This window comes from Grammomys surdaster, unplaced genomic scaffold, assembly GCF_004785775.1.
Source record: "Grammomys surdaster isolate TR1022 unplaced genomic scaffold, NIH_TR_1.0 191, whole genome shotgun sequence".
NCBI lineage: Eukaryota > Metazoa > Chordata > Mammalia > Rodentia > Muridae > Grammomys > Grammomys surdaster.
The window spans coordinates 14,066,272-14,079,576 of NW_021604636.1; the positions used below are offsets into that span (position 1 = coordinate 14,066,272).

Sequence of the window (13,305 nt, forward strand, 5' to 3'; positions counted from 1 at the left end):
TGGAGAATTTTCTTTAATTCCAAAATTAAATAAATCATAGGAATGGTATGTATCTAATATACTTAGTTATTAACAATAGACTGCATGAATCAATTTCACTCATATGTGAACTAAATCTTACTAGAGCTATTCAGAAATTTACACATAAAACATTTCAACATATACATTTAAACACATTTATAAAAATTTCACAGCTACTCCTAGAGCTCATTAGTAATTGTTAAGAAAATATAATGGGGCACCAGCCATGATGGCACACTTTTGCTATGAACATGAAGATGGCAAAGTCAGGAGGATCTGTGTTTGCGAGTTCCTGGACTGCCAAGAATACATAGCAAGACCCTATCTCAAAAGTAAAACAAACAAAACCCCAAAGACAATAGGTCTGTATGAACCTCCTTTGAAAAAGATATTACTTTTAGTAATAACAGCATCTTTACTGACTTAGTCACATGTAGAAGTAATAACAGCATTTTTACTGACTTAGTCACATGTAGAATAAATAAATGTGTGTGTGCATGCACACATAATAAGCTTCTGCACAGAACCTGCTTGTAATGTCTAGTTCCAAAGGATCTTACACTCTGGGTTTCCACAGGGTTTGCATGCACATGGTACATATGGGAAACCACAAACACACAAAACACACACACACACACACAACTCTTAAAAAGAAAAAATATTTCAGAAATTCTACCTATGACATTGCAAATTAGTAGTTTAGTTTCTGGGTTTTGCTTGCTTTTATACAATTAACCCGTCGGCAAAATGTTTTAATTAGCAATAATACAAAAATCAAGTAATTTCAAGAGTAGGGTATACACATGACACACATACACGCAGACAAATGACAAGTTTTTACCTGTTGCTCATGGTATATTCTGAGGGCCTTTTTTACATTAAACACCTTTGGAGAGCGAATAGGAAGAGTTTTTATTTCAGATGCCGTAAGTGTACTCAAATCTCCAATTGTTTTTATATTCTTGGCTCTAATAAGTTGTCCGAGACCTCTTGCCCTTTTGAAAAGAAGAAAAAACATGATTATCTGTGAGCACTTCTCCACTTAAACTCAGAGTTTACATAGCCCACCTATCCCATATAGTGTGATAAGCAAAACATCTAGTGAAATATAATTCTCCTCTAGCTTCTAATACTTTAATAACAAGATCAATGATATGTCTGTCCTGTTGTGTTTATACAGAGATAAGCACAGCATAGGAAGAGCGCAACATGTTTTCATACCAGCTTTCTGTCTATGGATCAAATCCATCATCAGCTGTATGCAGTTTTTGTTTTTTTTATCCTATCCTAGACCCTTTTTAATGTGACTTCCTTCTAACTTCTGTATTCATGTTTGACACAGTTCGCTGGAGAATATAAGGAGTTTCTTACTGAGGAATTACACTCTGATTGATCAGTCTAGTAACTAAAATTATGTCAGTTTCCCAAACAACATGTAACAATTTTCTTACAATTTGCTTATCTGGGAATGGAGATAGTTCAATGGTTTTAAGAGCACTTATTGCACTTCCAGAGACACATTTCAACTCCAGCTCTAAGGGATTTTGACACCTGCTGGCCTCCACAGGTACCAGCCTCACATGGTATATAGATCATGTCTATATGTCTATACTTGCAGGAAAAATTTGTATATATAAATTTAAAATATGCTAATTACATTTCTAACAAGATTGAAACAAGATTAAATTGAAGCAAACAAAAGACCCTCAGTGAGGTGAGGTCTACCTATGAGACTAAATGACAGCCTACTTAGCTCTGCAAATGTTGTGGACTAAGCTTCATAAGCTTTCATTTTACAGGATAAAACAAGATTTATATACAAAAATATGCAAACACTAAGCCTTTATTCATATCAGGATATACAGGTTTTACTTCTGAAGTAAAAATTTGTGAGAGGAATAAATACCAATTAATTCTACACTGAGAAGTTTGACCATCAAGACATTCCTTCTGAGACAAGTCTGGCAATTCAATCCTATAATCCCAGTTTGTATGGAGGGAGGAGATCAAGAACTCTTTGGGACAAAGAACTTATGTTCTGTATGTTATGTATGAACATGGGTTCATATAGGTACACCTCATTAAGGTCTTTTATTTTTATGTCTCTTCTTAGAAATTTAGATCAACAATCCAGTGTGACACGGGCCTCAAACTCTGTGTCAGAGGATGCCCTTGAGCTGGCTCTAATGTTCCTCCTGCAAAAGCACTTTTGGCTTGCTTATGCAGTACTGAGGATGAAATTCATACCATTATCAATGCTAACCAAGCAGTCAGTCTACCAACTGAGCTTCAACCCTAGTCCCAGATTACTCCCATCATTACTATAGAAAATTAAAACTACATCCAGGCAGGCCATGAACTGGTGATCCTCCTACCTCAGCTTCCTTAGTAGCTGAACTCTTTTCCTTAAACTGGGAAATTTTAGCAATGCTATGCCTCAAAATAAAGATGAAAAGCAAACAAAAACACCCTAACACCTACTCCTCAGAATATCAACCATAAGCTTAAATAACCACTTACCACATGTTAGATGTAATCTGAGGTAAAATAATGTCAACTGATGCTGTACAGTTCACCAAAGCTGGGTAAACACATTCTGTTGAGGATAGCATGGATTCTTGGGCCATTTCTGTAATCTTAAAATAAATTTCAAAAGCCATTAAGTAGAGGTTACAAGACTGAACATGAAAGTATAAAATTACATAAAAACTAAAGCACTTCTTACTAAACACTTCTTTGAGCTCTTAAATTTAGAGCTCTGTGATCCTGGGGACAGAAATCCTTTGGCTGAAGTGGTATTATGCTAGATAGAAGTAGAGAAAAAAAAAACACTCAGAACCCCAGACAACTATGTTACAAGTTAAATTGTACAACTAAAATTACCCCTGTAAAATTTTAGGAAATGAAAATGGAATAGGATAAACTATTAACTTACCTGTGAGATAGAGCTGACTGCTTAGCCTTAGCCTTCTCCATGAAAAAGCAATATATCCAAAGCAAAGAAGACTGTTTCTTGATTTTCAAATACAAGTTTATATAAAGACATATGCATATTTTGAAGACCATAGCTTACCTTAGAGTGTGAAGTAGGTGAGGTTTTAATACTTTTTATTATAGGAGAGCTGTTTGAAGAGTGAGACCTAACAACAGAGCAGCGCCTATCAATGTCATCTGCCAATCCTGCTTGGTATATTGGATCTGCAAACGAGACACGTCTAACCTGAAAGTATAGGATAAGTTTTCATTAAGAAGACAATACCTTAGAGGCAGGCGGATTTCTGAGTTCGAGGCCAGCCTGGTCTACAGAGTGAGTTCCAGGACAGCCCGGGCTATAAAGAGAAACCCTGTCTCCAAAAAAAAAAAAAAAAAAAAAAAACCCAACAGAAGACAATACCTTGAGTTTGTGCATAAGCTTTTTTTACTAGAACCCTCTTGCACAACTGTTTCATCTTTCAGATATTGCCTAATACTGCAGCTCATTAACAACGTACAATAAATATGCAGAAAGTCATGGCATACATCTTTAATCCCAGTACTCAGGAGGCAAAGGCAGGTAGATTTCTTGAGTCTGAGGTCAGCCTGGTCTGCACAATATAGATTTCCAAGTTCCTGATCAGTCAGGGCTACACAGTGAGACCCTGTCTTTAAAAGCAAAGTATAGGAGTGGCAGTGCATACCTGTGATCCCAGCAATCAGGAGACTGAGGCAGAAAAATCACCAAATTGAGGCCAGTCTGGAACTACACAGTGAAACCTCAAAGAACAAAACAAGACTTCAAGAGATAGTTTAGGTATTAAAAGCACAAGCTGCATAATCATGACAGTCAGAGTTCAAATCCTAGCACCAACACTAACAAGCCAGTTCTACATAAGTCTGTAACTCCAGTTCCAAGGGATCTGATACACATTCTTCTGGCCTCAGGAGTACACTGGCTTTTGCATATACAAACATATACATCAATAAATCCTGTATAATTTGATCTTAGTTAACAATGAACTTAGTTAACCAATGTTTTTGTTGAAGGCAATCATCAGAAAAGCACCATCTTTATATGTACCATACACATATATTCAAATATATTCTACAGTAGCCTAGATATGGTAGTAACTGGCTTCTGGTATACCTTATTAATCATCATTGTAAACTTATGAATGTATGCATGTGGAAGTCAGAGGACAACTTTGAAGGGACAGAGTGATTGCTCAGGTGTTGTACAACTTAATTTTGTGAGACGATGCTTCTAAATGGCCTGAAACTCCTAAGTAGACTAGGCTTACTAAGCAGCAGACCCGAGAATATGGTTATCTGTCTCCCCAAGATAGATTATTAGTACATACCACCCAGCCCAGGATTCTTACTTTAAATGTGGTTTCTAGAAATTGAACTCAGGTCCTCATGCTTGCCTTGCAAACACTAGATCACCCAAGCTATCTCCTGAGCCCCTGCCCTAAACTCTTTGAAGGCAATACAAATAAATATCATGGCCCCAGGGCAGCAATTTTTATCTATTTTAACCTCACTGTGGCTAATTTGGCTTCTTCTAAAGGTCTAGAATATGTTCACATTGAGCTATTAGCTAAATATATAACAGAGATCTTATACAACTATTAATATCATTCCTTATCTTCTAAGATTGATTCTTAAGCATGGGCAACCTGTAAGTATCTGCCACGGAAATGTTATTCTATTTTATCTAGACCAGACATCAAATCTGCCCCAAGTATAGCCAGGACTACATAGCAAGACCTTGTCTTCAAAAAAAAAAAGGGGGGGGGGAAGAGACACACTAAATCTAAGTTCCTACCAAACAGGAGTACAGTAGTTAGCTAGTTTAGCTGTATAAGCCTTCTGAACAATTCAGAATTCTGTCATCTTGTTACTGCCCTTCTACCCTTTGCAGTCCACAATAATCCTGTTTTCTTTTAAAAAAAAAAAAAAAGAAAGAAAGAAAGAAAGAAAAAAGAAAGAAAGAAAAGAAAAAAAAAGGCATATAGCTATCAATTTGTGAACATCAGACTAACCAGAGCTACATAGTGAGGCTCTTTGTCATAAACACAAAATTAAGAGCTGTTACATCTTTGTAAATGATTTCCCAGATTGTAAAACTAAAGATAGAGCGAAGACTCAAGCAGTTAAGAGTTCATACTACAGCTGGGCAGTTATGGTGCATGCCTTTAATTCCAGCACTCCTAGAGATGGAAGGTAGAGGTAGGCAAATGAGTTCCAGGCCAGCCTGGTCTACAGAACAAGTTCCACAACAGCCAGAACACAAGGAAATCTTGTCTCAACCCCCACCCCCACCCCCAAAAAAAAGCACACACTGCACTTCAAAGGTCCTAGCAACCCACATTAAGCAGCTCACAACTGCTATTACTTGATGTCTCTGGTTTCTATAGGTACTTGCACTCCTGTACACATAGCTTAATACATTCATACATATAACTAAAAGTAGTAAAAATAAATCTAAAAATATATACTTGTTAGCCAGATGAAAACTAGCTGAGGCCATGAATGACAGTTCAAGGTCAGTGTGGAAAACAGAGGCTCCCACACCCAAAAAGATGAAAAACGTATGTGTTTGTTGAAGGCAATCATCAGAAAAGCACCATCTTTATATATATACCATACACATATATTCAAATATATATTCTACAGTAGCAGATATCAGTTTCAAGTTGAAAAGATCAACATGATATCTTTTTAGGACATGTTTTGCTAAGCTGAGGGCATGTTTTATGTCAAGCAGAGGTTGTATTTTTCTCATTCATTCAACAACCTATGTAAGCAAAAGGCCCAAAAGCTAAGCTAATTGTCCAGATAATCCATTGTTTTCTGAAACTTTTCATGTGTACAGTTCAGTGCATGAGAAGAAACACATTAAGAAAATATTAAATGAAGACCTGGGAATCTCTCAGTGACAGAGTATGTCCCATGTGCCAAACATACTCAACACTGTGCACTGGATTCCCCCAACCTTGAAAAGGAACCAAAAACTAGATAGGGGAGAAGTGACTTAGTGGCATGCACCTAAGTTAACCTGTCTCAAAAAACTAAGGCCTGGGCAATTCGGTGCAGTCAAAGAGCATATATAAATGGGCCCCTGGATTTAATCTCCACAATGGAAAAAGGGGGGGGGGGGATAAGGATTACAGAAAAGAAAATGAGGTAGTTACAAATTATTTTAATTCTTAGAAATTTTTTTATATTAATAAGTATTAACTGCTGAGCCTTTTGATCATCAACAATCAGTGCTGCCTAGCTTCTTAAATCTGGTTCCACAAACTGGATTATATATAGAAAGGAGAATCCTAAGTGAGAGCTACCCATTCCCTCCCACGTGCACACCTACATAAGGTTCTTGAGTGTGAGGTGCAAGACTATCTGAAACCTTTCCTGTCCTTTTCATACTGAGTGGCCATGATCCCAATACCCTGTCCTTTACTAGGTTTCACACAGTAACCACATACTCCAAGCAAACATTAGATTGATTAGTGTCATTCCTCCTACCTTGTTAACTGGTGAGATCTCATCTTCTTGGGGTCTTTTCAGACCTCTCTTTAAAATGCTTGTGGATGGAGAAGCCAAAGGTGACCAGACACAGCGCGCCTGCATACGACTAGGACTTTCACTTGTTGATCCAAAAGAAGGATCCAGCTCTAACTTTTCAGGAGATGTATTACTGCTTTCTGCTCCAAGTTCAGAAGCTTTAGGTATCAGAGACTGTGGTAATTCTTCCACTTTCTCTGAAGTAAAGCAAACTTCCTGCAGAGTATCATTTCCCACTATAGTATGATTGCCACTTAATTTTGCTTCATCTAATTTACCAAGTTCAATGTTTGTTTCAGTTTTGCAATTAACAGTTTCTTCTCCAGAACTCATTTCAATGTCACGAACAAAGCTCTCAGTGTTGATGTCTAGTCTTCCAATCAGTGCTCCTTCAGATTTAGAGGTGCTAGCAATCATGTCCACATCCTTTACCCTGGCATTGTCAATTTCAATGTTCATTTGGCCTTTGTAACTTTCCATTTCTTTGTTCATTTCCTCACTTGAGCCTGAATCAGATTCATTGCTATCCCCCTCTAGTTCCGCAGTGGCTAGATGCTCAGTCTGAACATCCTTGCTTACAGGTGTGGTAGTATCAGAAAGACTCATACTTGAATTAAAGTCCTCAGTGGCTACTCCTTCAGCATTCACTTCAGTTGTGACTGTTTCACATTCATCTTTATTATGTTCCTCTGTTGTCACATCTACAGAAACATCCATTTGGGTACTCTTCTTTTCAGAGACAGCAGCTCCAAATGCATCATTTCTTACACTCAATTCCATGGTTTCAACTCTCTCTGGACTGGATCCAGCTATTACTTTGCATGCCTTCCCTACATTGCTGATGTCAAACTCACTTTTCAGAATAGCTTCTGGACTTTCTACTTCGCTATCTAAAGGGAATTTCTGTGAAATGCCTTTGCAATCACTTAAGCATGGGTCCTCAGCAGCATTGCATTTTTCATTACATGGCTCCTGAATTTCAGACACTGTTTCACTAGCATCTGTATCATAAATTTTTTCTTTCATATTTACTATTTCAGATGGAGGGGAATTTTTACTATTTTCTTCCAATTCAGCTTCAGACTTAATTAAATCACCAGTAGTAGAATTCTCTTCTTTAAGATCCAAATGAAAATTCACATTAGGCTGTTCGCCTACCAACTTTGTTTCAGCATGTTCATTAGCTTCACGAGTTTCAGGTGCAGTCTCAGGTACTTGCATATCTGTCTTTTTTGTCTCAACGCTCTTTATGGCATAACTTTCTGTGTTCTTTAACCCAGTAAATGACTTTTCCTGGAACTGTGACTTTTCTCCACAGCAGTCACAACTTTTAGATCTTCTGACTCTCCTACTTCTCTTGTGTTGGCATTCAACTACTTGGGTGCATTTTTCAGGAGACACAGAAATGTCTGATGCCCCCACATTACTGTCGGTATCTCGTTTATATAATCTCTTACTGGCATTCCTAGTCCGCAGGTTTGATTCTGGCACATGTAGACTTACAGATGAACTGTCTACACATTTGCTAGTCTTACTTTTATCCTCGCCTGTAAGCGAAACTTGCAGTGAATCTGCAGACTCAGAAGAATCCTGAAGGATTACCCTATTGTTATTTGTACTTTTTTCACAAACCTGAGCATTGGTATCAACATCAGGAAGTGCCTGACCATCATGTGTCTGATTTGCAATTTTCATAACTTCCTCTTCAACCATTTTTTCTTCTTGTTCTTCAATGTCAACACTATCACTGCTTTTATTTTTCCATTTCCCTGATCGTTTCTTTCTAGAAACTTCTTCCTTGGCCTCAGAACTATCAGATTCTGAGTTTTCAACACCAGAAATCAAACCCTGAGAAGCTCTTCTTGTTTGATAACGTGTCCGTCCTCTTAATGGTTTCTCAGATGACTTATCTACATTGTCCAGGCTACCACCTCCCTCAGAACTAACATTCTCAAGGTCTGCCTTTCTTCTATTTTGGTCAATTTCAGCATTAGCACTTGGTTCCCCTAAAGTTCTCTCATGTAAACTATTTCCTTTTTCAGTTAAATTTTCCTGTATAGGTGGCTCAGCAGTTAGTTTTTGCTTGGGCAACTTATCATCTTTGATATGCAACAGACTCTTTGAAATTGTTTTTTCTTCTTCCTTTCGTCTTTCCTTTTTTTGTTGACCACTTTCCCTATCTTGGCTGTCACTGCAAGACTCTACTACTTCTGAACGGCGCCTTGAAGATCGTCTGAGTGTTTTTGGATTTGGAGTTACTGCAGCAGCTTGACTATCTTCAATTACAGTTTGTTCTGTTGATGCTACAACTGGGGATTTATTTTCTTTAGATTCCATATTAATGCCTACATTTTTCTCTTCTGTTAAGTCTTCCAATGAAGCATTTTCTACTGCTGGTTTAGGATCCCTATCTTCATGGTCAAGGGTAGCTTCTGAATGATGATCATGATTTTCTGACACACATTCTGTTGGATTGAGCAAATCAGGAGGGTTATTTTTGAATGAATGTTCTTCCTGTTCGGATGTCAGTGAAGGATTAGACTTTTTAACTGACTGCTCAGCTTTACTCCATCTCCGGCTTGATTTCTTACCGGCATTCGATAATTTTTCTAAATCAGATTTTGAGTGAGTAACTTCTCTTTTCCTTGCTTTTGTTGGCATATCAGTTTTAGTTGTGTTATCCTGGTTATTTCTCACTATAACAGTGGAAGACATGTTATTCAAGGGAGATGGACTAAAAGGTCTAGTTTCTGAACCATCAAATTTCTCCAAAGTAATAAAGGTTTGTCTCCGACTTGTAGGCTGTGGAGGAGTTCCAGAAAAAGTGGCATTAGAAACTGAACTACTGCTGACCATCGAAGTTTCTGTACTAGATGAACATTCAGCTGACACTATCTTTGATGAAAATATTTCTTTTCTAGCATCAAAACCAGTGCTCATTGTTTCTGGATTGGTTTCAGCAACGGAGCCACCATAATTTGGTAAAGAAGTTTTCTCAGTATGTTCATCTATTCCACATTTTTCCGGGTCATCTCGAGGGATGAAAATGGCACTCTCCACTTGCTCTTCCTAAATAAAAGCACATAATTACTTAAAAAACACACTTACTTTGGAAATTTAAATATAATATTGCAGTAATTAAAATTTTCTTGGGAAACTTAAGAATAAACTCTGATAAAGGTACTAACTTTCAAAATACTGTGAATGGTCAAAAAGTACCAGTAAAGACCTCTTACCGTACTTTAAACTGATGGTGCAGTTAAAGCCTCATTGAGGCCAAGACTGGTGGAAGAGGAAGAAGATGAGGTAGCTAAGAGGAACTACAGATCCATCCCAGTCAAAGATATCCTGGGCTACCTGAGACACTGCCTTGTTTCCAAGTGCAAAAACTTACTTATAATGTATTTTAGATGCATACATATGTACAATTCTGCTAGTGTATGGTTCAGAGTTAGGAGACATGCATACATTAACACTTAATGAAATAAAGATCTGTATTTATAATTTACAACCTTATAATTCACACACTTTCAATAATAAGAAGGACGATTATAAAAACCTTGAAGTTCAAACACTGCGAATACCTTAATTATCTTGACATCTTCTTTTGGTTTTTCAGCTAAAGTCAGGCTATCCCTAAGATAAATAATTAGACAAATTAGATTATTTTTAAATTATATAATTAGAAAATTAGTCATAAAAGTTTCATACTTACATTGATTCTTCTTGAGTAAACTGAGCAGAAAATAAAGTGTCTTGTGAAGCATCCAGATTATTATACAAGGCAGGAATATCACACCTAGGAAAAACATTTAAAAAAATTCCAAAAGCCTGGTAATACATATTCTCACCAACAAAAGTTAATATTTCCCTTTCCAATATTTATATCCTCACTAAAGGTGGTTTAGAAACGACCTCAATGGGAGAGGATGTGCCTAATCCTGCAGAGACTTGATATATTAGGGTGGGGGTACGCTGTGGGGGTTGGGGGTGCTGCCCTCTCAGTGGTGAAGGAGAGGAGTATCGGAGGAGGGCAGCATTTCAGATATAAATAAACAACTTGAAAAAATAGAAAGTTTAGAAACACTGGGCGTATTTCTAGATGGATTAAAATATTATGAAATCCCACATGTACAGACCACCATCTGTCTTTAAACTTTACTATACTCAGGCTAGGTGTGGCAGATTAGTGGTACAATACTTGCCTAGCATAACCAATGTCCTAAGTAAGATCTCTTCACCAGGCAAAAATGCATGAACACATGATACAGAACATTATCATGATACAGAACATGATACAGACAGCTAAAGTTAAAAAGCTCACAAACCGTTTTGTCTTGAGTACTTCTTTCTGGTGCTCAGTTAGAATCCTTGCCTTTGTCTCTTTTCCTTCTGGAGGTATGAAGACAAAGTCAGTAGACTTTTCCTCTTCTAAAAGCTTACCACTTTTTATTTTTGGAGATGAAGATTCTAGTTTCAGCTGTGGATTGTTAAAAAATAAATGTATGAGTTTGCAAATTATTTTCTCATTCTTCTATGTTTCCTAACACTGGCATTATTTTTCAATAGTGATTAGAAGCATGAAATCAATACCTTTCTCATCTGAAGACAAGGTCTCTTTATGCAGTGCAGGTTGGGCTAAACTTATGATTCTCCTGTCTCACCCTACAAACTCTGTTCGTAAGCATGTAAATAAAACCAATACAATATTCACAATATAAAAAAAAAATCAAATGTCCTTTGCTTTTTCCCAACTCTAATTTTCAGAAGATAAACAGTAAGCCTCTGAGGAGGCAAAGACTATCAAGTTAGAGATACATGTTTTACCTAGGCAGCACACCACTCAAAATTGTTAAGCTGTATGATCAAAGTTCTAACCAAAACATCTAGATTATTGTCATGCACTATACTGTGTTGTTCACAAATCCTTTCATCTCTTCTCAGGAAGGTTGCCCAGAGTAAGTCTCAGAATGACCATGAGACTAAGCATCATACATAGCTGCCTTTACTAACAAGAAGTCACTCTAGACTTCTACATCTACAAACTATCGCTGCCAACCTTAACTATTATCCCACCACAATACCAAAACTTACTTTCTCATAGCTCTTTATTGCAATTAATAATTTTGTATTCTTAAGCTAGCTAATATTTAAAATTCTAGTAAATATACTTCTGAAAACATACTTTAGCCGACTGTTTCACATTTTCTTTTTTATCCTTTGTATGTGCCAAAATGGAATCTCTTTTTCCACTTGGTTTTCTTTCCATGCCACTTATCTTGACATTTAATTGTGAATTCTCTGTCTATTGAGATAAAAATGAACACATTAAATACATGGCTAGTCTACTATTCTGCTGCTTCAGGTCAGGTTGTCAAAATCAGTCTCATGACTACATAATTTAAATGGTGTAAAATTTCTGACTATTCAAGTCTACTGGAAACAAAGAAAATACGCTGCGCTGATACGTACCTACTTGTGTAGTCAGCTTTTTATAGCTTTTATTTTTGTGAACTGAAGACAAAACTTATAAAGTACATCAAATTACTAGACTCAAATACTCAACATAGATTTGAAATTTAAGAAAAAAAAAATTAAAGCGCGTTCAACATTCCAGAATAAAGGTTAACAATAGGTAGGATGAAGAACACAAATGTATCTATAACATTTTTCTCTTATACCAGGATGTATAATTATGACACACTAAGTTACGCTGAACTGTTTTCTCTGTGAGAATTCTTTTGGACATAACAAAAAGCCCCACAGTAAGCCACTGTATTTTTTTCTTCTGAATCAAAATATAAGAACAAACATGTTCCTGAGTGGAAAGCTTGTTATCTAAAATGCTCCATTTCATGTGGATTGATGAAAAGGTGGTGTCACTGAACTCTATTCAAACTACTCAAATATAAGTTTAAAAGAAAAAAAAACTTACCGCATCTGAATATGGTCCACTGGACTCGTCCATCATTTCAACATTTTCCAAACCAGGCAGCAGAAGCACAATTTTTTGTTTGGCTTGTCTTAATATCGGTCTTTTAAAAAAGTACACAGATATAGATAGTTCTTAAGTGCAATGCATTAGTAATGTTAACAATATTACTTTAATTATGAAAGAGGTTCTCATGAATTTCAGGCTGGCCTCAAACTTGTGATTTACCTCTATGACTTTGAACTTTCTAAAACTTACACAGAACACTGGAGAAATTAGACAATATTTGGATTTTTCTCTATACTTTTCATAGCATTCCCAAACTTCTTTAACTTTCAAAGCAACACACTTTCAGAACACTCTGGAAGGTGAGAGAGAGCACCATGTGTTCAAGGTCAAGCTATATTACAGGTGTGAAACTTTGTCTTTAAATAAATGACAAACTCAAAACCTATTTAAAAAAAAAAAAAAAAGAAAGAAAGAAAAAATTCCTGAGTGGGTAGTGATGGCTTAGTGGTTAGATGTATGTATTGCTCCTCCAAAGAAGTCAGGTTCACTCCCCCAAGACCCACATTGTGGCTAACAAACAATCACGCATAAATCCAGTTCCAGAGGATCACTGGCCTGCACAAGCACCAGGCAAGCACATGGTATAGATATATACATGTAGCACATGGTATAGATATATACATGTAGGTAAAATACTCATGTACAAAAAGAAATTATTTTTTAAAAAACACATTATAAAAAAAATACACACATTTTCAAATATAAGAAACTAAAAAAGGTAGCTTAGCAGTTAAGAG

At 36.6% G+C, this 13,305-nt stretch overlaps 1 protein-coding gene across 1 annotated transcript in view; it reads right to left on the reverse strand.

The window, feature by feature from the left end:
* Rif1 (replication timing regulatory factor 1) overlaps positions 1–13,305 on the reverse strand; it is a 48,380-nt gene that overhangs the window by 2,983 nt on the left and 32,092 nt on the right. The window contains exons 25-34 of the mRNA XM_028769179.1: positions 12,503–12,602; positions 11,753–11,872; positions 10,896–11,047; positions 10,283–10,366; positions 10,152–10,203; positions 6,529–9,636; positions 3,095–3,241; positions 2,747–2,824; positions 2,542–2,657; positions 863–1,016 (exon numbers count right to left, since the gene is read on the reverse strand). Coding sequence (XP_028625012.1) covers positions 863–1,016; positions 2,542–2,657; positions 2,747–2,824; positions 3,095–3,241; positions 6,529–9,636; positions 10,152–10,203; positions 10,283–10,366; positions 10,896–11,047; positions 11,753–11,872; positions 12,503–12,602 — 4,111 coding nt within the window. The remainder of the gene's footprint in view (positions 1–862; positions 1,017–2,541; positions 2,658–2,746; positions 2,825–3,094; positions 3,242–6,528; positions 9,637–10,151; positions 10,204–10,282; positions 10,367–10,895; positions 11,048–11,752; positions 11,873–12,502; positions 12,603–13,305) is intronic.